Here is a 26,834-nt window from a genome sequence, read left to right on the forward strand (position 1 = left end):
CCCAAAGCAATCAGTGGTTATAAAAGGTCTTTGCTCCCATGAAACTTGTGCCCAAAGCTGTGAATCAACTCAGTGATAACAATCTCAGGATTAAAGGTTTGGTTAGGTGAAAATTTTCCACAAAACTGTCATTTAGAATATTCAGTTTAGAAAACTTCGCAAATAATGAACTCATCTTGTCACTGAACTGAGAGAGGATTGTAGTGAGCATTCAAGTCTCTGTCTGCCAAGTGTTTCCCCAGAAAAATGAGTATTTGACAAGGCTCCTCCACATGCAAGGAAATGAGTTAACAGCATAAACCAGGACACCGATGCAGAAAATGGAGCCCACCAGGGTGGGATGTTTGGAGTTGTTATTCTAATCTGGTTTGCTATTTGAAAGTTATTAATGTTTAGTAGCAAAGAATAAAAAATAAGCTACTAATAATTAATATTGGAATGAAGAAAGGCTTTGTGTTTGGCCCAAATCCAGAGTACAAGATTTTTTGGGAGTGTATGACATTGCAAAAAGTGTGCTTTCATTAAAGCCAGTAGTACAACTTCATAAAGTGGTTTTTAAAATCTTAGCCCAAACTGTTTGCTGAGCATAACCAGAAAGCTTTGTGTGTCACAATTAGTCCTTTCTGCTTTCCACCTTCATTCCATGAATTTATAGTTCTCTTTGTGACAAAACAAATCCTTAGCGTGAAAGTGACTGTAATATAAGCAGTGCTGGTTTATGACCTCACTGAGCAAAGCGAATGGGCTTAGGAAGTTTATTAAAAAGATCAAGAATAAAGTTTCATGAAAAACTTGTCTGAAATTTAGAAGTTTAAGGTTATTTCTCAAAAGTTATTCAAACATTTAGATGTGTAAGTTAAGGTACAATGGCCACAGTGAAACGCTTAAAGAGATATGATGTGGATATTTAGGGTTTTCTAAACTTCTGGTCCATTTTTTGTGAGACAAGTGGCCATCCAAGAGTATAGGTATCCCAAATGAATTTTCTGGGGGAATTCTTGGACCTAAAGCCAAACTTGTAAAGCACCAAGGTGCCTAAAGCTGCATGTAGATGTTTACTGGGATTCTTAAACTCTGGCTACAGAATTTCTATCTGTCTATAAGGTATTTTGAAAATTCCATTAATTGCTTACTGGAACCACTGGGTTGGTGGATGCTTCCAAAAATCTGGTCCCAGGTGCTGCAGGAACCTGTGTGCTGTTTGCTGTACTGCCCTTGAAGTGCCTGTTAGCACTGGGAGCGTAAGGAAGTTCAGAATTAATTATGTTGGGTTAATACCATATCATTATGGTTTTGTAGCAGCTTTCTCAGAGGTTCAGTATCTATCCCATGAAAAGGGAAAGTGCTTTTCCCACAGAGGTCCCTCCTGAGTTATGAAATGGCAGCAGAGTGCTGGATCTCTCCCTGCTGCTGGAGGCTGAACAGACAGCTCGTGTTGCTGTTCCCTGAAAACCTGGGCTTGCATATGGAATTCATAGGTTTGGTGTTACCTGATCCATGCCCAGAGGGAAGGCCAGCGCTTGGAGCAAATTCTGCCTGACCACAGCACTGCTCATCTTTCCAGCCACAGCATTAGTGCATGGGTTGGGGTTTGAGGTCACAGCACTTTCCTGCAGGATGTTCAGGTGAGAGCATTGCTCAACTCCCTGGGCTCTTTGAGGAGAAGAAGAGGGGGTGAAATAAATATTTCTGACCATGTTTGGTTCTCTGAGACACTGAAAGGTAAAGCTACTGTGATTAGGGGCCCTTTGGGGAAAACTACTCTTTTCCTGGGATTGCGACCCTGAAGGTGACGGTGAGTGCTGCCTCCTCCTTCAGCCCTGAGCCTGAGCAGAGGTGTCTGCAGGAAAGCCCAGAGTCAGGTGCCTGCTCAATATCAGCTGCCAAATATTTTTTATGAGGTTGCTTCTGGCTGCTCCCTACCTATGCTATCGTCTTGCTGAGATCCCTTGGTACTTTCCTGAGCCAGCACGGAACTCCCTGGGTCTCCAGGCTTGCAGAGGTGTCTTCCCATTTCTGCTTATTGTAGAGAGGAAAGAGGATCCTAATTTAGGCAGGCTGACTCACCCAGCCAGAGCTGGAGTCTGACGTTTGACAGGCTGCAATGCCTGAGGTAGGTGGTCTGAATGCAGCCCTAAATAAATAAATAAAAACCTAGCATGACTTTATCAGAGACATTGAAAGAACAACTTCTCTAAGCATTTGTAGGCTCGAGTCCAAAGTATTCACTCAGATTTTCAGCGTGCTGGTTTTATGTGGTGTCATTGCTGGACAGATACTGTGAACTATAAATATAATTTTATGCTTATGTTTTTGCAAGTAAAGCCTAAATGGCTGGGAGGGGGTGCCTGACCCTGCACTCGGAGCAGCACAAAGAACAGAGGAAGGAACAGTCTGAGAGACACAGCACAGCACAGACAAGGGGGTCTCAGTCTGTGCAATGCAGTCGTGGCTGCTGCTTGAAATGCAGTGCAGGTTATGTTTCTTCCATCTCTGTCCCACTGCCATCACAAACAGGGGCTGAGGATTATATTGCATTGCTGAATCTAATAACAATAATAAAAATATTATTATTACTATGATAATAATAATAATAATAATAATAATAATAATAATAATAATAATAATAATAATAAACCAATGTTATTAATTAATTTGCATATCCACTTTTTCCATCCTAGATATTCTTAGTTTTCTGAGTATTTCTGGCCAGAACAGAAATTTAGCTAAACCCTCTGATCACTGGGATGCTTTTCCTGCAGAAGAGCCAGATTCCCTACCTTTCCCCTTGGCCCAGGGCCTGAGAACCCGAGGCCATGCATCAGACCTTGGTCCCTCCATTGGCAGCTCTATGAAACCTGTCAGAGACAGCCCGGGCACAATTTTTGCACATGATGAATATGGATCTTTGCTGCATCTGGCAGGCTGCAGCAATGAATGCAGGAGACTGTCGTTAATAGATAATAAAAGCAGAAAGAAACATTAATGGGAATAAGCTTTTCTTTTACTGGGACTGATTATTACTTTTCTGTTCTTGGCTGTGACTAGATCGAGCTGCAAAGAGCAGCTACCAGTGCTGAGTGCACACATGTGTTTTGTTGCTGACTGCTTTTTAATCTGAAATATTTAACCATGACATCTTCAAAGTGCGACTGTGTCATACATCCTCATACACTAATAGATTTCAAAGATGAAGAGCCTTGCTGCTTTATGGTTAGTCATGCCTTCATCTATAAATTTATGGCAGTACTATGATTTAATGAATTGAACAAGTCCCAGAACAACAACAAAAATGCTCTTTTGTTTGAATTTAGATATAGTGTGCTTTGTTCTTCAAAAGAGTAATAAAACCAATATGTTTCTTTAGTGGTAAACTTTGGGGTAACTTCATCTCACATTATTAATGAAGCACTTGGGGAGCTGTGTGTGCACATGTACACATGTGTGTGTGTGTGTGGTAAACGGGTGCTTTCAGTCGTGGTGTTGGACCTAGGCTGGGCATTCATATTCCGATAGCGATAGGCAAAGCTCCCAGAACAGATGGAGCAGAGTTCAGCACAAAGGTTTAATCCTATCAGGATGATTCCTGTATGGCCATCTGGATAATCCGGTGCACAAATTCAGTGCCTGTTAAAAGTACAACGTAGGCCAAGATTAGCGTCACAGATTTTCCACTAGACTTGTTCATATTTGACTTTATGATTCTCAGACTCCAGAAAATTGCATTAGAGAGCCTGTGATTTGTGAGAGAAATCAGATGAGGAATAAGAACTCTTAGGGTACTTGAATTTCCCTTGAAGAAACTGGATTGCAGGCACTCCCTGTCCCTGGCAGAACTGCTTTGTGTTTCTGCACGGGTTGTTCTTGTTTCTGAAAGACGATTACTGTGAGCTCTCTGTTGTGGGCAGACTTTCTCAGTTCTGTTGAACAAAGAGACCCCAGCTGAAGATTATATTAGTTGGATTTTGTTTTTTTCCAGGAAAATAAATTCTTTGTTTCCTGTAGAATCCATCTCAGGTGAATTTCTGATTGTTGCACTGTGTAATGTAGTCGGGGGGAATTAATTTGAGGGATGTGGGGTTCTGGTTTTTTCTTTGTGATAGTAAAAGATGTAATAAAAATGTAATTGATACTAGTGTTTAGTTTGGCAGTGAGAATTTAGATTTAGTTTGAACTCTGTTTCATCTAGAATAGTTTCTGTGTATCACTAACTGAACCTTGCCAGTGTGGCCATAATGTACCAGTGGGTGTTGGAGCATCAAGGCTCAGCCCTGTTGTGCTCTGGATGCTGACCCTGTTGCACCTTACAGGATTTTGTCTGGTCCTGTGTTGTGACTCTAGGGAGATTTACTATGAGGGATTTACTGTTTTGCAAAGGTACTGATGGAAAATGAAAATGAGGAAACAGGACCAGGGTTGGTGGTAAAACAAACTAGGAATTTTGAAATTGTACCCACCTGCCCTTCTGTTGGGTTGGGGTATAGCAATGCAGTAAAACACAGGGTTAACATTTAGCAAATATAAAATTCTTTGTTGGATCATGAAGAACCAGTCAGTTAAATCAAGTATGCTTTGGAGTATCAGAACTATGCAGAGATGTTTGTTTTGACAAACTTTTAGGGCTGATTTATAGTACTCATTTTGGGCTTCCATTCGCAAGGTTGCCTCCATCCTCACCCAGAAATTGCATCAGTACAATTAGTTTTAAACTTCAGTGCACTTAACCAGATGCAGGCTCCTTTCTGGACATGCCTATTGTTTTTAAAGTAGTCATAGTGACTTAACTGGGCTTCATAACTTCATAAAGGAAGTGGATGGTGGAAAGCCATTGAAATTGCAATGGGAAAGGCAGATATATTTTTTTTTTTCACTGTTGATTTAACAAAATTTTGGAGCCCATACTCAGATACAGCAATCCCATCCATGTGTCACACCTCAGTCTCCTGCATGGTGTTTATTGCCTTTGGCTTTCACACGCTGTTCGTGTTCCTCTGCAAGTGGCACCATGGGGTGGAGGAAGGGCTGAAGGAACAGAGTTGCAATAATCTGGGGGCTCGTGGTAAAACATTTATCTCACTTGGGGGTCAAAATATGTTTGTGCATCCCTGGGGGAGCAGAACAGCCACTGCTTTGGTGTTGAGGTCTGAGCAAACCCATCCCCTGTTGTGCAGCTGGAGGTGATGCCAAGATTTGAAAGGCCCTGTGCAATATTCTTGAATGTCTGGTTTTCCTCCTGACCCAGTCTGTGCATCCCTGAGCACCTGAGCTGCTCAAGAGCACAGGGAGTGCTGAGGCTGAGGGGCAGGCACTAGTTTAGCAATGTTTGGCCAAAGCCACCTGCAGCAGTTTCCTCATGGCTGACTCAAAATGAAAGTCCTGCAATTCTGGGGCAAAAATGATGAATAAAAAAATTAGAGCTTAAAGCCAGCCCAAAATTTCCTTTGAATAAAAAAATCAGGGTAGCACATAAAAATAATTGACAATAAATTAGGCTTCTTGAAATATATACATTTAAAGAGAGTGCAGATATATTTCTCAAGAAGAAGAAAACATGTATTGTTTATATATATTAATGTTTAGGTAGAACCTATCTATTTAGTTTAACATAATTTTAAGTGGATTTGTAACATTGCATTTTTCTTGGGGAATTTATTATTTGCCAAACAGACATGACAGACCTTTCTTTGGAGGTCAAGTTTTACAGACTTGCAGGGAGAAAGTAAGGACTCTGACTGTTTTATTAATTTTTGGAAAGTAGGAGGTAGCTCCTAAAGTAAAACAAAAAATAACCCAAATAAGCAAAGAAACTCCCAGAACTTCCTCTGTGATGTGAAAGGGTTTAAGAGAATTAATGAAAATACATTTCTTGCAATCATACAGAGATAACTAAATTATTATTTTATGGAAATGTTGTAAGTAAAATACAGAGCAGATTTTTTTTTGTAACAGGTCTCTCATTATTCTGGATTGCTTCCTTTTTCCATGCAGTCATTTTTCAGGCACTGATCAACAACTGAGAGCTTTGGAAATCATTAAGGAAAGAGAAACACAGAGGACTCCATGAAATGTAACTTTGCTAGCTGAGGCATCAGCAAGGATAAAAGAGAAACACTGGCTTAAGTATTGATTGTAGGTGGAATATTATCCCAGGTAATTTACATTTTCATTTCCCATTAATGGGAGCCGTGCATCCAAAACATTCAGCAGAAAATCACAGCCAAGACCTTTAATTTCACTACTGGAAACCAGAAAAAATGCAACCTTCCATCCCTTCCTTTCCCTTCCCCCAACCTGGAGGGATTGCACGGCTCGTGTATTTTTGGTTCAGTGATTTCACCCAGTGCAGATGTCATGAAGGACCGGGAGGAGGTTGCCATTTTTGGCAGGGTGCTGTAATCTTTAAGGCTTGCATATGCTAAAACCCCCAAATATCGAGGAGCAGGGCATCACATCCTCGTGCCTGTGTCGCACAAAGCTGCAGGAGTTATCTGCTCCAGGGGGAAACCTCTGCTGCCCTGTTTCCTGCACAGCAGCTGCTCATTGTCAGCAGAGAATGGGACACGGAGCCGGCTCGAGACGCAAAAGGAAGGCAGGAAGATCATCACTTCACCCAGATAAGCAGCAAACACATTGTTTAGCTTAAGAGTGAAGATTTAATGCTCCAGTAAAATACATAAAAGCTCTGCCACATTCCCTTTCCCTGAAGTGTCCTTTGGGCTGGTCCCGAGGACCTTTCCCCATCCAGGCTGGTTTCATAATCTTCAGTTGCTTTCAGCTGCCTGTACTGGATGCCAGCCCCAGCAATGCCCCACAAACCAGCCTGGAATGGCACTGCTGCCTGGGGAGGCAGAATTTTTAGGATTCACCCTTTCAGCATGCTCAGATTAGTGAGCAGCCTGACAATTCCCACTTTTCAGGAAAGAGGATATTATTTAGAGGAAAACAAACCCACCCAAAACCCAAACAATCCCCCTCCCCACTTAACAAAACAGCCCAGCTCAACCCCTCAAAAAATATTTGGTTTATCCTTTTAAATTGGAAAAAAGTCCCAGAATTGTTGCTGAGTCCTGAGGCCAAGGTGTTGGCATTGCTGTGTTGGCTGTGCTGCTGCTGGTCCTTGTGTGTGGCTGGATGAGCCCTGCCCTGCACAGGGGGGTCCACAAGTGACCCAAGGCAGTGGTGAAACAGCCCCAGCTCTGTATCCACGGCCCAGGTCTTGGGAGCTTTTCACAGGGCCCAACTATCTTACAAAACCGAGTTCCTTATCCTGCAACTTCTTCAGCGGGGTTTTTAGGCACTTGAGTGCTTTGTTGAATCACAACTTCCATAAGTTACGGTTTTGAGTGCTTAAAACTGATTTGTGTTGATATTCTGAAAAGTTTGGTGAAAGCATTTAACGGGTTGCAGGATCAGACCCATAAACTGTGGGTTAATCTGTGGCTCATTTATTTATTTAGCCTGGAATTAGGTTTTACCCAAGGAAAAAAAAAAGGAAAATTAAATTAAATTCCAGATATTTTCAGTACTTCCTCTAAGATGAGACATAAATTCCCTGTTCCTCTTAATTCCCAGTTTTAACTGCCTTTATGCAACTCTCCTTGCGTGTCACAATACTCTTAGAGAGAAGAAAAATAAAAGCATGTGCCCTATCATTTAAACTCCTGTTGTGATGCAGCAACTGTTGTCAGAGCCTCATCTATGGAATAGTAGAGGATGAAACCACACTTCATGATAAAAACTGCAGGCAAGGTCATTCTTACAGTCACCAGCACAAACTGGATATTAATCATAGAGCAAATACATTTCAGAAGCTAAACAGGAGCAGTCCCAGAGCCCCGCTGATAGCTGTGCATCCCACTAATTCACCTCAGTGAACATTTACCTCTAAGCTCAATTAACCCTTATTCCAAGGCCACCCATAAACTTTGTGGTAAATATGTTTTTTTTCCCTCTGGCCTCTGTTTTCTATCAGTGGAACAGATCATTTCTGTTGGAGGATAAAAAGCTATCTCTGTTTAGAAATGCAGGTCCCTAATTAAGAGTATGAAACGTCCAGTGTGTGTTTGTGAGGGGCTGGAGTTTGCAGATTATTGATTCTGTAAATTCAGATGCTCCTGAGGCTGTCTGTTATTTCTTCTGTCATCAGGTGCTGTTTGAGGCAGGTAAAAATGCTCAGGAGGCAGATGAGCAGTGGTGGGGGAGAGGAATTTCCTCCTGAAACTGCCTGCACAGAAAGTTAGTTGTTAAATGTGTACAAGAAGCTAAGAGGAGATGTTGTTGCTGTTGTTTAGTTATTATTATTGTTATTAATATTATTAGTTATATGTTATTAGTATTATTAGTACTGTTATTATTCTCCCTGCCAAGCATTGTTCAGAGGCAAATTGGAAATGTGGTAATTAGGCCCTGACTGGTAGTGTAGTACTTGTGTCCTGAGCCAAAGTTCAACACCCTGAAATGAAATTTAAACCAATTAATCTGTTAGATTTTTATCGCTTGTCCGTGTTTTCTCAGCAATTCCCTCAGCACGTGGCCTTTGATCAACTCTCATACAAAAGCTAAAATGTGTGCCTGCTGCTAGCAAGATGGGGCTGACATTAACATGGCACTCATAAAACAATCAGAGCAGTGAAGCCCTCAAACAGACAGGGCAGAGTAATATTTAATAAAAGCGCACACATAATCTTCAGAATTAGCATTTTGTGCCTTGCAGTACCTTTGGGAGAAGAGCTTTTATTTGTGGAGTGATCATTATTATAACAAAGAAGAGCTACCTAATAATTTCCACTTTAACTCTGCAATATGCCACGAGCGTTTCTGAACCATTATGCTAAACTGTGGCGGGGTAATCATTTTATTGTCACAGTTTGAGGGAAGAAAAATCCCTGTGTATCAGTAGCTGGGAAGTGTGGGAACACAGGAACACACCGGCACACGCAGCACACAACAAAAAACTTTTCCTTTTTTTGCTCCCCATGTGCTGAAGTGGGGACCTGCCATCCTTTGCTTGGGAGGTGATAAGATTTTAACAATGTGTACATTGAGAAAAACGAAGATTTCATAAGAACGTTGTTTTCCTTGGAGCCATTAAGGTTTTTGCTCATAAATCCTTAACATTGATTGATAGAGCCCTTAGCTTTGAAGCCAGTGGCAGGATCCCCAATGGCCTCAGTAAGTTTGGGATTGCAGATCCTCCTCTGCCACTTCTGTCTGTGAGCCTGGCCCATGGGAGCAGCACGCTGGGACTGTCACGGGTGGGCTCTGACTTGCCCTGGTGTTGTGCAAACAAGGAGAGCAGCTCATGGAGGCTCCCAACCCTTAGGCCTTTCAGCAGGTGGAGGATGTGGCCACATCACCTTCAGTGAGGAGCTGCAAGGTCCTGCTGCAGCTGGAGGGAGATGTTTGGTTCTCCCTCAGCCCAGCTGTTCTGAGGAAACACAATGAATGTGACACACTCACACCAAAGAGTCTGAAAATCCTGTCTGATAGCTGGGCTACCAAACTCTTTGGTTCTTATTGTACTTGGCTTCCAGCTGTTCATTCAACAACAACAAGAGAAAACTTCCTATATGTAGGAATGAGCAATTATTCCTTTTTTTTTGTTATAATTCTTCCCTGGACTTAAAGTCTGTTCATGTTATCAATCATGTACACTTCACTGCCTTGATTAGGACTGGTCTAAAGTCATTCACTGTATTTTTTTATCAGTGAAGCTTCAAACTTGGACTAAAAACTCTTTTTCTACAGAAAAATTTAAATTTTATGTAGCCTTTTTTCTATTTGTTTTAAAAACACCATTTCAGAAATTATGCTTTGGGGTTACAGAAGAGCATGAGAAGTGAAAATATTTTGAAACAAAACATTTTGTTTTTCTTGGAGGTATTAAAAAGTGTTATAGTTAATTCTAAGTAGAGATTCTGGAACTTGGCATTCTGAAAAAAAAAATAAAAAAAAGAAAAGTTCTGTATTTTGATTTGTCTTCTGACCAAAACAAAATGTAGAAAAATCAAGGCCTCCAGTGAAAAGATTATTCTGCCTAGCTCTGTTTTCCTAGGGTTGCACAGAAGTAAACACCTTCCAGACGGTGCTTTGAAGGTTGCCAAGTGATTAAGAGCAGAAGTATGAAGAGCTGAGGGCCTGAGCTGGCCAGACATTTGTACCAGGGGCAGAAATAGAGCTGAGGTCACTGCCTTGCCCCCTCCCAGTGTTACCTGGGGTGATGCTGCCAACGGGACCCAATTCCATCCTCCTTGGTGCTCCAAACAAAGGGCCTGGGAAGGGCAAAGTTTTAGACAGACCAGTGTCCTGAATGGCACTGGTTACTGCAAATATGTCATTGTATAAACATGGTTTGTGCCCTCAAAAACAGGTAGCAGTCTGGATGCCTCCCTCAGCACGTCTTCCTTGGGATGCAGCCCTTCAGAGCCACTTCCTTGGCTGGGCAGCACCTCCTGCAGCCCTTCCAACCTTTACAGACACTTAAAACAAGAGAGGTTGTGTGGGGAAAGCTGGGGAGTCCCTCTGGTTTTTGTGGCATGGGAAAATAATGAAATCTTTTGGGAATGCACAGCGCTCTTGCTCCATCTCAGGCTGGGCCTGCAAAGGGCACCATCCTGCCCTGGTGATTAAACCACCAAGTCCTGACTTTTTATCCTCAGAGATGTCCTGGGCTATTGCCAGCAGGTTTGTTGAGGCACTGATTCAGCACAATTTCCACATATGTAAATAAAATGCCATGTGCTGCTGGTCACAGTGGCTTTGCAGGTGAGAGAGTCCTGCTCACAGCCCCAGCTCAGCACAGAGCCCTGAGTGTCTGCCTCAGTCCCCCTGACTCCCATGGATGGGACTTGGCACATGTTTGATATGAAGCAAATACATTTATAAAATACTAGAATCAAATACATGGGGCAGCACTGACAGGGCAGCAACTTCAACCTCTGAGTGCAAAGAGTTTTTTGTGGGGTCCTGTAACTGCACAAGAGTATCTTGCATTCACTTTAAAGATTACTTGAATCTATAATTTTCAATTGTAGAGTCATTTATGTTGGAAAAAACATCTAAGATTGAGTCCAACTGTAAACCCAGCACTGCCAAGCCCACCACTGAACCATGTCCCCAAGTGCCACATCTACATGGCTTTTAAATACCTCCAGGGATGGTGACTTCCCTGGGCAGCTTCTTCCAGTGCTTGACAACCCTTCCAGCAAAGCCTGCATATGTTTTCTGTTAATGGCTTATGGTCTCAAATAGTTTTTATTCACTGGTATTTAGGAAAAAAAATGTTGCTTGTAGTCTTTAAGAAAAGTAGCTCATTCTCTGACACATGGGAAACTGATTACCTCTGGGTTTTATTGTGGGGGGTATGTGTCCACAATCAACTGGGAATACTGGAAAGGGTGTAATTTGGAAGGGATTTTAATTTTTATTTATGAAAAAGTTTGATTCTGTGAAAGGGCTAGATGGCATTTTGAAAAGCTGCTTTCACTGTAAATCTGTTGCTGTGAGCTTGGCTGAAGGAAAAGCATTTGCTTTTGGACATCTCAGTGGGTTTTATGCACAGTTTTATGCAAGTAATTTGAATCCAAATTAAACATATTGAAGTAACTTCTGTGTGTGCGCTACGTTTTCGTGACGGTAATGTCAGGATGTTTCTTTTGTTAGCTCATGTAAAAGTTAATGGCTGTACTCTGCCAAGTTTGGAGTAGGGTAATGATTTTTTTTGCTGCCTGTTTGTGTTTTTCCCTGGAGCTGGCATCCCCATCAGCTTAAGTAGTGGAAAAGTTTGTTCTGACACTTGCAACCTTTTGTAGGTAGGGCTGGGGTCGGTTTGCTCCCCATCTGTGCCTGCCACCACCAGTGGTGTGAGGCTGGGGCAGTGCTCACAGAAACACTGCTCAGGGTGACTCAACTGCTCCTTTTCCAGCTCCCTCCTGCTTCCCAGCTCCCCACCCACCCTCCCTGCCCAGGGGCTGGGGGGAAGGAGCTTCCCAGCAGCCACACTGCCTCTTGCAATCAGCTCCAACCAACCAGAACTTCACTGAGGAATCATAAAGATGCACTGGGTCTCTTTAGCACTTTATGTCTGGAGCATTTTGAATTAGGCTTCTGTGAAAGAATTAATTTCCTGTCTTTACAATTAGAAGAATTTAGGACAGGGGCTGTGCCTCATTAAGTAACTCAATACATTGCCACACTGAGTAACTCATGAGGGTAAGGGTTTTATCCTGGATGGTGCTAACACACAGTGGCTTTAATATCCCCATCTTCCTACTAAGTCCTTACCTGAGGAAGTGCCTGATTGTTCTTCCTGGAGTACATCATCAAATAATCAAAGTTACAAACCAAATTAACAGTTCAATCAGCCTTTCCATCGAGTAGCAATTCACAGCCAAATGGCACCAACCCTAAAATTGGGCAGTGGCACCCATTCCTGAGTTTGCAGTGCAGTCTCTTCCCTCTGGCTTCACATCTTCAGAAAAGAATAATTCTTTCCAGCACTGAGGTTGGCTGGTGGAGTTATGCTGCTCCTTTAACCTGTTTTCCATGGGTAATGAAATTGTTGAGGTACCTGCCTTACTTAAAATGTTATCTAATGTTACCAGTGCCATATTCTCACCTCATACAAGGAAAAGTTGGTAGCATCTTGGGTGAAGTTGCTTCTTTCCATCAACCTGTGTGACCACCCTGACACTCCACAGGGTTGTGGAGGAGCAGGAGTGGAGTTACCCAGGGCTTTCTGCCTATTTTTACAGCAATGTTATTTCTATTGCTTCAGCACTGCTAAATTCCAAGGTTCTCCTGTGCTGCAGAGGAGGAGAATCAATATGTGAATGTTTATACCGCCCCAGCCCACCAATATTTGAGCTGCTTCTGCCTACAGACTCTCAAACCAGAAGCTCTTAGCCCAAGATCTGAGCAACACTTGGGTTTTCAACATCCTCTGAGGCTCTGAGTAGATACAATGCCAAGAAAGTGTCTGGGAGACTCCACGGATATGGCAAAATGTGTTGCACACACATCTTGTTTATCCTGTACATGCAATACAACTGGAATGACTGGATGGCAGCTGTGGCTTTTGGTTGTGGGGTGTTGTTTTTTTTTGTAGTAGCCAAAGCATTAATCAGGGCAGGATGGTTTAATACTGAACAACCTGGATCTGATTGCAGAACAGTTAGAGAAATGCTGAGGGTTACACCCTCTTTTATTTTGCCAATATTTTCCATAATATTTATGTGAGTTTCCTTGGTGAGTTTGGGTTCTGATGGATAATAAAGCAAGCTTACTGGAGATTGTTTTATTAACTTAGGTCTTGTTCATTTCATATACAATAAAAAAAGGAATGTGTCCTGATTTCCAATTGATCTCTGCCCATCATGCTGTGATTTTTTTGCTAATGTAGAATTAAAAAAAATATTTTTTTCAATGCAGATAATAAAACCAAACAGAAATTAATTAAGGAAAAAAATACTTCCAAAGATAGAATTTGAGGTCATGCATATGTACTATAAAGAATGTGATTGCTGAAATCTTTGTGTTAGTAAGGGGGGGAAATGAAAGCTCCTTTTATTTTATTTTTCTCACGTCTTCTATCATTAAAATCCAGTTCTAACAGCAGAATACTTCTCTTTTTCATGTGTGTTGAAAAGCAGCTACACCATGTATCAAAGCCATCAGTCCAAGTGAAGGATGGACTACAGGAGGTGCCACTGTCATCATCATAGGAGACAATTTCTTTGATGGGTTACAGGTCATATTCGGCACCATGCTGGTTTGGAGTGAGGTAGGTGTTGTCTCATAGCTAATGTCTCACAGCTTTGTCTCCTTGTAGCCAGCCTGTCCTTTCTCTGGGCCACATGCTAAATCAGCAACAAATGTCGACACAGGAATCCTTGCCTTGCTCAGTTTTATGAAAATAATTAGTCAAATTTACCTGTGGCAGGAACCCATTATAGCCAGGGAGATTTGCATCTTCTCGTGCTGGCCCAGAATTTAGCTCAGTGGGTTTTATTCCAAAGAAAGGGGAGGATAAAGGCCTGTGTGAATAATTCTGTGTTTAGCACTACAATAGCTAAGGGCCCACAGGAAACAAACATTTAGGTGATCCCACTTTCCAGGGAAACTGGCTGCTGGTAGCTGCAGCTCAGTGAGGTGAAGATTTCAGAATTCAGCACCTCTGAACAGCATATCCCTAAAGCATGGATACTTGATGTATATATCATTTTCATAGCAGCAAACAAATGCACTGTGTTGTATCCACAGTGGACTCCTCATACCTAGCAGGGGCCCTGTAGTTTCACAGGAACCCTTTCCTTGTTTCTTATCCATTTTTTTTTCTGTTGTTATTCCTCCCAGCTCCTTAAATCCTGTCTTTTCCCAGCACATAATTAATTGTGGAGCCTGACATTCCCCAAAAAACTGTGGAAAGTTAAAACCCAGGCAGCATCACCCCAATGGCCATGGCCAGGGCTGTAGACACCATGGCAGAGTTCCCCCAGTGGCACAGGGAGACAGCTCCAAGGAAAGGTTTATATTTTAGACTTAGGGCTTTCCAAAAGCATTTTTGAGGTTTAATGAGAAATTGTAATTTTCATTATTTTAATACTGAAAAAAACCCCAGCCTCCCTGAAATATCTGTGCAACACTTCCCAATGGTGAGAGGATCTTCTGATACTTTACCTTACATCCTATAAATCTTAAATCATCACCACAGCTTAATTTATATCCTGCACATTCCCCCTACTGATTCCATTGCACATATGGCAGCATTTTTTCCATGTGAAGAGTATTCTCTAATGTCCTTCACCATTCTCTCTCTCTCTCTCATCCTTCCACTTGAGGACAAGTGTGGATGAAAGGGCATTTCAGAAAAAGAGAGATAGTAAATGAGCCCTGTTCTGAAGCCCTTATGTGATCATGAAAGTGCCCCCTGGGCCCAGTGTAAGCATTTTGTATGTTACTATTGAAGCCATTATGGCTGCAGACATTTAGCAGGGAAAGGTGAAGGGGCTGGGAGGAAACTGCACCGATTCTGGTGCTGCAGAATTGGATCTTTCATTATAAATCTTGATTCTATTTATTAGTGGAAGCCATTAATTGTCAATTTCTAATCTCAGGAGACTGAGTGCTGGTCAAAACATTGTTGCTGATGTTTGCAAGGCCTTGCCATGGAATTAATAATGTTAGAGGAGGTCCGGACTGAAGCCGGTCTGTTGTCTGGGAATGCTGCAATGGGCTGCAACTCTCTCACTGCCTCCCTCTTACAGAACTGCTTCTCATTTCATAACCTATGAGAGCAGTCAAAAATCATATAGGAGAAAAAAACATTTTTTCTAAAAGAAGCAGACGAACACGGTAAACAAGCGCAGAAATGCATGAGCCGAGTGATCCCTAAATAATAGTGATCTATAAATAATTCAAGTTACACATACAAGCCACCTATGAAGTACAAAATAAGTTCTTTCATTTGCCTTCCCATTTCTAAAAATGTCTAAGGAATTTTCAGTACCCAAAAAGAACATTTTTGTTTTACTTTAATAGAGTATAAAATTGAACTGTCAAACCTCTGAATCTGAGTCCATTACAGAACTGGAGCAGGCTCATCCTGAGTTGCCAGTAAGGCCCAGTTATGAGCAAAGTCAGCCAGGTTATTTTGTCATTGAATTCTGGACAAATTTTAAAGTTCATCCTGTCGTTTCATGGATCCAAACAAAACATAATTTTAACTGGGCTTCAGAAAATCCCAAACAAAACCAGATAAGCAGAGACTAAAAAAAAGAATGAGTCTTGCAGAGCATTTTCATGTGGATTTTTCCAGCTTCAGTTTCAGCTATAATTGCAGGTGGTTTGGGGGATGAAGTCTAATATTGAAATTAAGCATCATTTTGCTACAGACTTTGCATGGGACCTTGGGCAAATCGTATAATCTACTTAAAGTTCAATTCCCTTTCTCTAAAACAGTAATAAGATTAGTCACCTTCTTTGGAGAGGTGCTGTGAAGGTAATTATCATAAAGGTCCTATATTACTCAGACTTTATTATAGCAAAATCCATGTAAATACCTGAGCTGCATGGATATTTAAAATATAAATCCTACCCTAATTCAGAAGTAAAGTTAAGAGTCAAAAAACCCCAAACAACTTCCTTTTAAGAGTGAATTTGTTGCTGTCAAGCAGCATGTTATAAATAATTTGAAATGTAAATAATATATTTTTAATTTATTTTACATGTATTCAAGTTTTGTAATTGAAATATTTATATGCTTGAAATGGAGTTGACTGTGTTAAAAAAGGAGTTTTAAAATGGTTTCTGAAACACATATTTATTATTTAAACATATATTTTAGCTGTAAACACTCTAACATAATTGCAACCTTTCTCAGCCAGGGAGAACTAAATAAAAACTTAATTTGTCACATTAATTTTGAGCAGAAATGCAGATACTCTAAGCCAGTAGGTTCAATTAATCCTTACCTCCCATATTACTTTAGAAAAATGACTTTAAAAGCCCTTGGTATTTTTAGAATACAGCAGAATGGGCTGTCTAATGCCTTTTTTTTTTTCCAAGGGACTTTCGTAACCGCCAAGCAAACAGCGCTGCTCTATCGTGTGCACATGCTGGGTGTGCTCAGAGCCTCCCAGCAAACATTCTGTGTGCCAGACAGGCTCTGCTGCCTGTCTGTGCCGTGCACACACGCTCAGAGCTGCAATCTGGGGGGTTTCACCCAGGTTCTGGATCCCTGCATGCTCACAGATATTCCAAACTGGCCCTGCTGATAAGAACCCTTCTTATTTCTCTCTCCCGTTGGGGTGCTCAGACTCTGAGAGTCGACTTGCAGGGCAAATATATGATTGTGAAGACAAAATTAGTTTCTTATAAATATTCCACAATATTTGCTTAAAATGAACTATTTCTTCAAACATTTTCCTGCCAAGAACATTCCTGCAGCTGTACAGAGTCAGCTGGAAACAACTTCTTTTTCTTTTATATTAAGAAAAGATGAAGCACTGAAACATTTTTTTTTTTTTTTTTACCTTTGTACAGCACAAAAACAGAGGATGATTTTTTGGTTTGGTGGCTTTTTTGTGTATTTTTTTTTTTTTACTGCTGCTGAATCAAATTCTGTGACACAGTTTGTTATTTTGCTTTTTATGTTTTTTATTGATTTTGGAAGTCTCTGGCTTTGAGTGCTTATTTTGGAGCTCTGACTCATTTTTAAAAAATGAGTAGGCACCCTCTTTTTGCAAACCAAGGCTTATTAAGCAGCATCTGGATGCCCAGAATTGTGGCGTGCAAAGTCATTGGTTGTTTTTTAAAATATAGGTACCCTAAGGGTTCTGTTCTCACTGAAAGCTGTCATTACCTTCAGTTGGTGGGATTTTTCTTCATTCCTGTTCTAATGGTCCTCTTCACACAGAGTCAAAGTCAAATTTATGACTGATTGTCACCATTTCCCTAACCACAAACCAGAGCTCAAGCATGCAAAAATAAACTAGTGACTCAGATTAATGACATCTCCTTATAAAATGTCACTTTTAAAAAAAGAAAGTAACCTGGCACTCTGAAGAGTGTGAAATGATGCTGTATCACACAAGAATGCCTAGAATATATTAGCAAACCACAGAAAGAGGCTTGTTGTACACACTCAGCCCAAATGTGTTTTGGATTTTGAAGGCCAGGCACCACCCACCATTCAAAAGATCCCTAACTCAGGTTTTAGTGCAACCCACTGTATGTCCCTGATGACAAGTAAGAATTTATAACAAACAGCAAATGCAGTTGTTAAGTATCAGGCCAAATCACTTGAAAATCCCTTGGGAGAAAGGTCCAGTTACTAATTTTATGTCCAGCTCCATTTCTCAATTTGCTAAATGCTGGAAAGGAGGAGGAAGATGGATCTGGGAATTTTGTCTGCTGGGTTCATGTCCAAATTACAGGTTAACGCCTTGCTCAAGATTTATATTTAAAAATAAATTCAGAAAGGGGCATAATTCATATTTAGGGATTCTTGGTTCTTGGCATGTTGTTCTTTTGGAGTCTGTTCATCCACCAAGAGTTCTCAGCTGAGGTGAGGATGCACAACTGGCCCTGCTGGGTCACACAGGGAGCTCATCTACCTCAGGGTCTTGTGGTTGTCACTGGGCAAGGGCAGATGCCTAAAAACAACAGGGTGACCATGTCATGATGCTTCCCCAAAACTCTTTACCAGTCTCCAGCTGGGGCTCAGAGGCATCCAGAAGTGGTGTCTTCACTTTTAATACCCTTGGGTGTAACAGCTCACCTCTTCCAGATGCTTGGCATGTAAATATGAGGCAGATTGTGCCCTGAAGAAGGAACAGGCTATGTCAGTGTGAAAGGAGAAAAGGTGGAGTAGGTTCCCCACATCAGGCCCCAAGCTGACAGGAAAGCATCCCATAATTCTGGAGTTATGGAAGGCAGGGGCAGATCTGCTTTTACTGTGGATGGGCTTGGACTGCCCAGAGATGTACAGCACCAATTGGGTCACTTGGATTGCAAACCAGAGACAGGACAATTTGGAGAGCTGCTCCCAGTCCATAGCAGATCCTGGCAGAGCTGTGGAGCCAGAATCTGAGATCCAAGGTGGGAGGTTTCAATGTGCAAGGGAACATTTTTTGTCCCTTAAAGCCAATCTCCTGCTATGACAGCAATCTAGGGGACTCCTGGTGTGTAACCAGGCTGCCCAGTTCCCTCTGTGTGCAGGAGACCTGAGGGCTGACCCAGAACAAAGGCCCAGCACCAAATCCCTGCCAGTGGTCAATGACAGATGTGATGGAGAAAAAGCAAAAGGAAAAGGCACATGTATTCTCCTGGTATACCTCCCAAGCTTTAGTTGTAGGGAAAAGAGGAATAAAATACATCCTGAGTGTCCTAAACCATAGGACTTCAGACATAATGTTCACCCTTTGGGAATGTGTGGGCGACATTATTGTATATTTGTGGTTTTAAACACAGTTAAACTTATTTACTTCAGAGCACAAAGAAAAACCAAACTGTTTGTGGAGAACAAACCAGGAAACTTGCTTAACTCTCCCCAGCTCTCTGTAACAATGGACCATAAATAGGTCAGACGTTTCTTGGGAACCAGGGAAGATGAGTATTGGAAAATGCCACAAATTATGTTTAAAGAACATTAAAGTGGTGACAGACCAGTAAATGCTGGGAAATTCAAAGATACAACCAGAAGCTGCCTGTATAGCTCATGCCAGAATGGGGGTGAGGGATGCAAGGCTCACACTGATGTAGTAAGATGAGCGTGTTAACCTTTACTACTAAAATCCTTGGCTGTTTTTACAAATATTTTTTCCCAAAAATGTCAAAAATTTTTTCTCATCTTGCCAGTTCACCCAGTTAACCAGAACCACTCAAGGATGGGATTTATCTCAGTTATGTTTGGCTGCTTACAGTTGAGCAAATGGTCTAAGCTTGTCATGTTAGTTCAGTGGGGAAGGGTCGAAGCTTCCAGGGAGTGGCTCATCCCAATCTGAGAGGTGTCTGAAGCACTAGGAATCAATTGCTGCTTGGCACTGCCTTCTGCCTCTGCTAGCTTTTTAGGGCATGGAGAGAATTGGCCTGGGCTTTTAGGCTCTGGTCAGCTCAACTGCAAGACAACTCAGTTTAAGTAAAAGCATTCTGTGGAAGTTTGGGGCTTGGTTTTGGTTTTTATTTTAATTTTTAGGTTTTTTCCCAAATTGATAGAGTGAGCAATTTAGAAAAAAAAAGGCAGGTTTCTTTTAAAAGTAAGTGAGTTTCTAAACCACATGATTCCAAAGCAGAGCCTGCAAACATACTTTTGGAGCTCCCAAACAAGAAGACATCAACCCCTACATGATAATTTCTAAAATGACATGTGGCTTCTGACTTCTGTGGATCTGAATAACTTTTGGAGCATTTGATGCTGGTAGTTTTGTTTTTAACATTCAACTTGATTTAATATTAATTTTCTTATTTTAAATATGGAGAGCTCCCTACTGTGTGTGCCATTTCCCTCTGTAGCACAGATGGCTCTCAGACAGATATTACTCTCCTTCTGTGCTCTTTTTTAGTCCCATGCCCTAAACAAAGAACTGGATCAAAGTCTGGGGTTTTTTTGGTAGGGCCTTACTACAGTGCTGAAACATTTGCTTCCTAGTAAAAATAAGAACAAAATAAGCTTTTTATTAAAAAAAAAATCTATTGAAATTTATTCCTTAATCCAGGATATGATTCGACCAAGAGCATAGAGCATTGACTGCATGGGGTGCTCACACTTTGCTCATAACCTGTCAAGCCAGGTTATGGTCTTGGTTTTATTTGCCTCTCTAGAGGTGCATTAATAGGCCACAGGCAGAGAGGGATTATCCATGTGCCAGAGCTGTATCTTGATTGTTGGACACAATCCTGTCATCTTTTCTCTGAACCTCTTTTTACTGTTTTTTCTGAGGGAGCACAATGAGTGAGAAGAGGACATTTTGGTGATGGGGAAGACAATGCTGTAGCTTCTGAGAGCAGCAGAGATTTGAGTTAATCTTGCTCTGAATTAGTGAGCTCCTAGATGGCTCTACTACTCATTTGAGGGACCACATTTTAAATCCAGCCTATAACCCTGAAAAACCAAAAATAGTCTAGAGCCTAGAAAATGCAGCACTGACCCACCCCAACTTTTGTGCCAAGAGCATCAGAATCCCCTGCCCCAATAAAAAGAAAGTCAAGTTTATTTATTGATTTCTGTGTAAATCCACACCTGAAGAAGCCCCCTCAGATTATGTCAGTTATTGCAGAGAAGGCAGACTGGAAGTGATGGTTAGATGGTTTTCTTTGGTACATCATTTTTGAGTGCTCTCATAATTTTGAAGGAAAGATCCAGCGTCCTTTAGAAGCCAAGATTTGCATTTCTACAGGAATCAGTTACACCTCCACAAAATGAACAGAAAATTAAAACAGTAGCACAGGGTGCTCTGCCAGTGCACAGATGTCAGCTGGGGACTGGAGTATTTAAAACCTTGGACTTGTGCTGGGCCATGTTCACACCTGTAATCACGTGTCATTTATGGATCTGATTTGTTGGTCACTGTCATGACCCCAGAATTCATCTGAGCAAAGTGTCCTGCTGCTGTAGGCTGGAGTTATTACATTACACCAGGGCTGATGCTTGTACTAGGAAGCATGTATGCATGTATGAAAACAGGAATAATGCTGTTACAAAATTTACAATTTACAATTGTAAATATTGTGGTCACTGCCTTTTGTGTGGGTTACATCAAGATTGCATTCAAACACTGAAAGGTTAATTACATGTTTCAAAGCTTATTTACTGTGATCTGCGAGGAAACTCTTATTAAAGAAGCGTTCAGCATCTAACAGTGCTTGTTTTCTCTTTCTTCTCCCTCCCCAATGTTTTCTCTAGCTGATTACTCCACATGCCATCCGTGTACAGACGCCTCCCCGACACATCCCAGGGGTTGTAGAAGTCACATTGTCCTACAAGTCTAAGCAGTTTTGCAAGGGAACGCCTGGAAGATTCATTTACACAGGTATGGATGCTTTAAATGTCTGGGGGAAATAGGGCAGGCAATATATCACCCTTGCTGGGGCTTCTGCTTTTGTCATTAAAAGCTGTGCTGTATCTTATTATTTTGGCTGAGGACGTCACTGAAGGCAGCAGTTTGAGGTTGGAGTCAGAGCTGGGGGGCTCTAGGGATGAATCTGAAAGCACACCAGTGTGGGATTTTTGTTTGCTTGTTTGTCCTCACAATGGAACATCTTTTTACCCAGGGTGAGAGAGGAAGGAGGGAAACAGATACTCCAGTACTTACCAAACAAAGGAAGAGTGCAAGCACAAGGAACCAGACACACAAACCTGCCTTGAGAAGGATCCTGCTGAACATCTCCATCTCATGCTGTCCAGCAGGTGTTCCAAGGGTTCAAAGCCTGTTTGCTGGCCCATCTCACCATAACTCACTTGTCTCTGGCTTCCAGGGAGCTCAAGTGGCTCTCAGCCCAGTCAGTGCTGCAGACACAGCAACTTGCAGTGTGCTTTGGGAGACCACTAAGTTGAGTGATTTGGCCTCAAAAAAACTAACAAAAATACCCCCAAAACACTGGAACATTGCAGGTGCTGTCAGTGTCAAACCACTCTCAGTAGTTATAAGAATGGCCTGGGAAATAAATCAAGTAGCAGCCTAACTTTTTAAAAAGGATGTGTGTCATTGGTTCCTCTGAAGGTGTGTGCTACAGGAATTAGCATCTTTGCTCTGGTTTTGATGTGATTTTAATGCACTTGTTGTTCACATCTACAGACAGGACTATGCTGGAGCTGTTTGCCTGAACTGTGGTTCAGCACAACCCAGTACAATTCATTTCCTCATCCTCAATTTCCCCTGGAACTTTAGGATCTATCATAAATACTTGTGACTAAGGCATTCTGAGTTCCACTGGGCTCACACATTGCTCCAGCTCTCAGTGTACACACAGGGACTCAAGGCAGAGGAGAGAATTCTGTGCTCCAGCTGGGCAGGAAACTCTCATTTGAATTTTGCTAATACTAAGCAAGTTGAACAAAGGTGCCTTACAATTCTTCCTTGTCTTCTTCAAATACCCTCTCCCCCAGATGAGATTATGCACTGGGTTTCTTTAAACTGACTCTTAAAATTCTCACATATTGCCCTGCTGGCTGAGCAGCAGGCACTTGTGGAAGCTGTGTGTGTTATTTGGGAACATTATGATTCCAGCAATGCGTGGGAAATCCATATATTGGACAATAACACACCGTATCAAAAAATTAATTAGAGTTTTGAATGTGTTGGAAGAAGAGGAATAGCAAAGGTCAAATTGATGGTGTGAGCCATGACAGGAGGATGCTGCCCAGAGCTTTGGACTGTTTGAGGTGAATCCTTTCCATCCTCTCTTTCTAGCAGGAAGTTGTGCTGTCCTGCCTGTTGTCACCCCACTGGGGTGGCTGCCCCTGGGGCTGGTGAAATGGCAGGTATGGATATGGAAGGGAAAAGAAGGGCAAACCTGCTCCCCTTATCTTTGCAAAGACATTTTTGATGACTTTAAATGTAAAAATGTCCTGGACCCATTTTGGTGTTGCTTTTCAGATCATCATTAATTAGCTTTTCCAGTAAAAAAAAGGGCAGCAGTTTAGCTTGTCTGCCCAGAAGCAGATGGCTGAATGTGGAAATAAAGTGTCCCAGTAGGGAGAGTGTTTCCATGTATGCATTTTCTGGTTGGTGTTTAAAACACAGTATTTTTCATCCAGTAAATGGACGTTATGAAATACTAAACAATAATGATAAAATCAAAGGTGATCCAGTCCATGGACAATTCTCTCATGCAGTTACTTACAGAGTTACAATAGATACAGAAAAGGTGTTGTGACTGAAATCCTACCTCACACAATTTGCATTTTCCTTTTAGACCCAGCCTGAACTTAAATGTAGCTTTTTTAAAAGGACTAAATGAAACTAAAATAAAAACAATGAATGCATCCTGATCTTCAGAAGTGCCTTCCAGCCCTTTAAACAAAATGCAGGTTCAGTACATGCCTGCCGATTAGTTTTAGTTAATTGAAAATTATAGGATTGACCCAAGAGGAAAATTTTGTTTGCACTCCAATCACTTTTACAAATTAAGGAAAATTACCACAATTTTGTTTAGCTAAGGTTTCACACTGAGTTCACGAAATTAGCTCAGCCATCCCAACAAAGTCAGCACTTTGTTAGTGAGCACTAGAAAAAAACTAATAGTCTGTGGTGTGTACAAACGAAGCATAGAAAAAGCTATGATGCTTTAGAGAACTAGGCCAAGTGGTTTTAATTAGGATTATTGGTTCATTGTAAGTTTTGAAGAACAATCAAACTAGCAGATTAGCTGTTTCTTTTAAAGCTAGAATTTCTTGCCATTCATTTTTCCCATGAGAACTTGTTTTAACTCCCACATAGCACTATTTTTTTTCTTTTTTTTTTTCCTTTTCTTTTTTTTTTTTTTTTTTTTTTTTTTTTTAACAAGGCCTGCAGGAAATGGACCAATTGGAAGTTGGGATACAGTAACATTCCCCAGCATCACTCCAGCCGATGGGAGTTTTTCACAATGTTCTTCAGTGAACTCAGTGTTCTGGAACATATTACAAAACCACAGAGGCCAAATGTTTTCTCAGAGGAGTTTGGCCTCTGTTTTTGGCCGAAAACATTTCAGCATCACTTGCTGCTTATTTACCCTGCTATTAGGAACAAGAAAAGGGGAGCGCAGAAAAAGCAGGGGGGGAGAAGCAAAAGAGAGGGTGTGTGAGAGAGAGAGAACAAGACCTGGGGTTTGTGGGCGGTGCAGGAGTTGATCAAGCATAGTTTCCTTTCTGGTGAGAATGTCCCTGCTCGTTAATGGTCCCATTTTGTGGTCAGGTCTCATTTAGAAGAAATTATTTTTAATCAGTGTTCAACAAAATATCCCCTCAAGCCACCTGGCTGTAAACTGTTTTTTTCTTACTGTTAAGTAGTTAAGTTCTCAGAAGAAAATACCCAGTGACCCATTAATTTTAGCCTTTTTTTCCTCTTTAACTGCAAATAACTTAGTAACATGATCTCTAAGTAGCCCATGTGCCATCTAGGAATCAAGGTCACATATATACAGAAAAATCCTGGCTTTTGTGAGTATTTCTGAAAGAAATAAACCAGTGTCACCCTGTGCTTACAAGAAAACATAAGCTTTTTATTTTCCATCTGCAGAGCGAGCCATTAGCATGCACTTAGAGAGCAATTATTTCTTAGATTTTAAGCTTTGACATTCCTGAATGTTATCAGAAATACAGAAGTCTGAACACACCTTGAATGTGTGTTCATTTTGGAATAATATTAAAAATCCATATTACACATAGAAATACCCAGACATGCTGTGGCACTGCTCATCTCTAAGTCTCTTCTGGCGCTGGAGAGCACTGAATGAATTCAGCTTTGTGTCACAACTTGGGAGTCAAGTGTGTGTCAGTACCATTAGTTTAGAACTGGAGAAACTGAGATAAAGGAAGAGATTAGAGGTACAAATCCATAGAGAGTTTGGCAAGGTGACTCAGGGTATATATGTGGTCAACTTAAATGAGGCCTTTGAGATTTTGTTTGGGTTTGTTTTAATTTAAAAAAATGGATGCACCATGGGCAACATGAATTTCACAGATGACTTTTGCAGCGGTTCTAAGCTGCAAGATTTGAGTAGGGCTGCACGACTGTAAGTGAGATTAGAATTTATCTCACTGCTTATTGGAAAGGACATATGGAGGGTCCATAAAAATGCATTATGCTGTGTCTTCTACCACCTGCTCAGTTTAAGATTTTTGTGCTTTTTTTTTTCCCAAAACAGAGCAAAGAACTTCCTAGGGGCCAGAAGTACAGAGCTGTGTCACTGAGGTTGTTTGCAACACGGGTTAATTCATATTCTTGGCTGAGCAGTACCCCAAATACTGCTCCTCCTTTTGGCAATAGGTGACATGCTTGGATACAGGTTGGAATTCAGAGACCATTTTGATTTGCTTTAGGCCTGCAGGGAGGCTGTGGGCTGAACCCTTTGTGTGCTGACAGGGCTCCAAGAGGAGCAGGCAAGGCCCCCATGGGCCTTTGGGGTTTGCTGTGAGCTCTGGGGTGGGATGTGTCTCTGGAAGTGCTGCTGATGGGAATGGCTGCATGGAGGATGAGTGTGGGCACAAAGGGCTGGGAATAAGCCCCGTGCTGAGCTCTGGTCCTGCAGGGTGACTGTGGCAAAGGCTGAGCAGGACAGGGTGGACACTGCCAGGAGTGAGCAGTGTTTGTGTTACACTGTTAGGCCACTGTGTGTGGGGAGATGTGGAAATCCTGGTGCTGTGGAGGTCAGGATATTCACAGAATTTCTGGGAAACTGCCTCTGTCTCTGAAATGTCACAGGGATTCTCAAGGAGCTTTTCACTCCCCTACTTGCTGCAAAGAAGAAATGGTCTTGTGGAAAATTCTTCTGAAAACATTTGAGTCTGTGTACAAAGAGGAAGGGCCTTGCAGATCACAGATTATTTGGGTAGCATTTCCAAAAGTCTTTGTTTTAGGTGATTTAATTTTCAGATTTTTAATTTTAGATGGTTTTATTTACAGAAGCACAGGAGTAGTTGTCTTCTGAGAATCATTGTCTTTTTATTCTTTGAAGTCAAATACCTTCAAGAGTAAGAGAACAAAAACTACCTGTCACCATCTAAAACTTCAGTCCATGGTCCTGGAAGCAGAGGTTGGAGTCAGGTACAGAGATCTGGTCAGAATTGGAATCATTTAAAAGCTGATCTTGAGTCCCTTAAATTTCCAACCTGGTAAGTTTCAGGGATTTCCTTTGCTAGGAAAATTTTCTCTTTTCAAGAAAGCACCAGTAACTAAGTTCAACAAGTACATAATAATGAAACAATCCATTTTCAGAATAGAGGGTTCTGGAGTTTGTAGACTAAAGAAAAGAACATTAACAAAAAGGAAAAAAAGGAAGGAAAAAGAAGTGGTGATAAGAGACAGATTGGCTGTCAAGAAGTTCCTGTAGCCCCACTGGAGCTTTTCTTGATCCTTGCAGACTGGAGTTTGACCCTTACACCAGCTAACCTTGGCCATGGCTGTGTGGCTGTTAGTTCCTGGGAAATGTTAAAACCTGGTGGCAGTTACTCTCAAAATCAGTAATCCACAACCTCATTAGTTTTACAATGCCTCATTCATGTGTGTTTATTATTAAATCATGAGCACTTAAATAACTGATTAGTATAAATCAGGAGAGAAGGCCACCATCAACAGAACAATAAAAATAAAAGAAAAAATCCAGCATGTCTGATGCTGTCTCAGGTTTTATCCTGA

General features: G+C 41.4%; 1 protein-coding gene across 6 annotated transcripts in view; it reads left to right on the top strand.

The window, feature by feature from the left end:
* EBF1 (EBF transcription factor 1) overlaps window positions 1-26,834 on the top strand; it is a 267,099-nt gene that overhangs the window by 186,591 nt on the left and 53,674 nt on the right. For 4 of the 6 annotated variants that reach the window (XM_077186464.1, XM_077186465.1, XM_054642740.2 and 1 more), the window contains exons 9-10: window positions 13,650-13,780; window positions 21,401-21,527. In XM_077186464.1, the coding sequence (XP_077042579.1) occupies window positions 13,650-13,780; window positions 21,401-21,527 (258 nt within the window). Of the gene's footprint in view, window positions 1-13,646; window positions 13,781-21,400; window positions 21,528-26,834 lie in introns of all 6 variants that reach the window. The other 2 variants (XM_077186463.1, XM_054642739.2) reach the window with 1 other exon arrangement.

The sequence above is a fragment of the Agelaius phoeniceus genome, chromosome 15 (assembly GCF_051311805.1).
Source record: "Agelaius phoeniceus isolate bAgePho1 chromosome 15, bAgePho1.hap1, whole genome shotgun sequence".
Lineage (NCBI taxonomy): Eukaryota > Metazoa > Chordata > Aves > Passeriformes > Icteridae > Agelaius > Agelaius phoeniceus.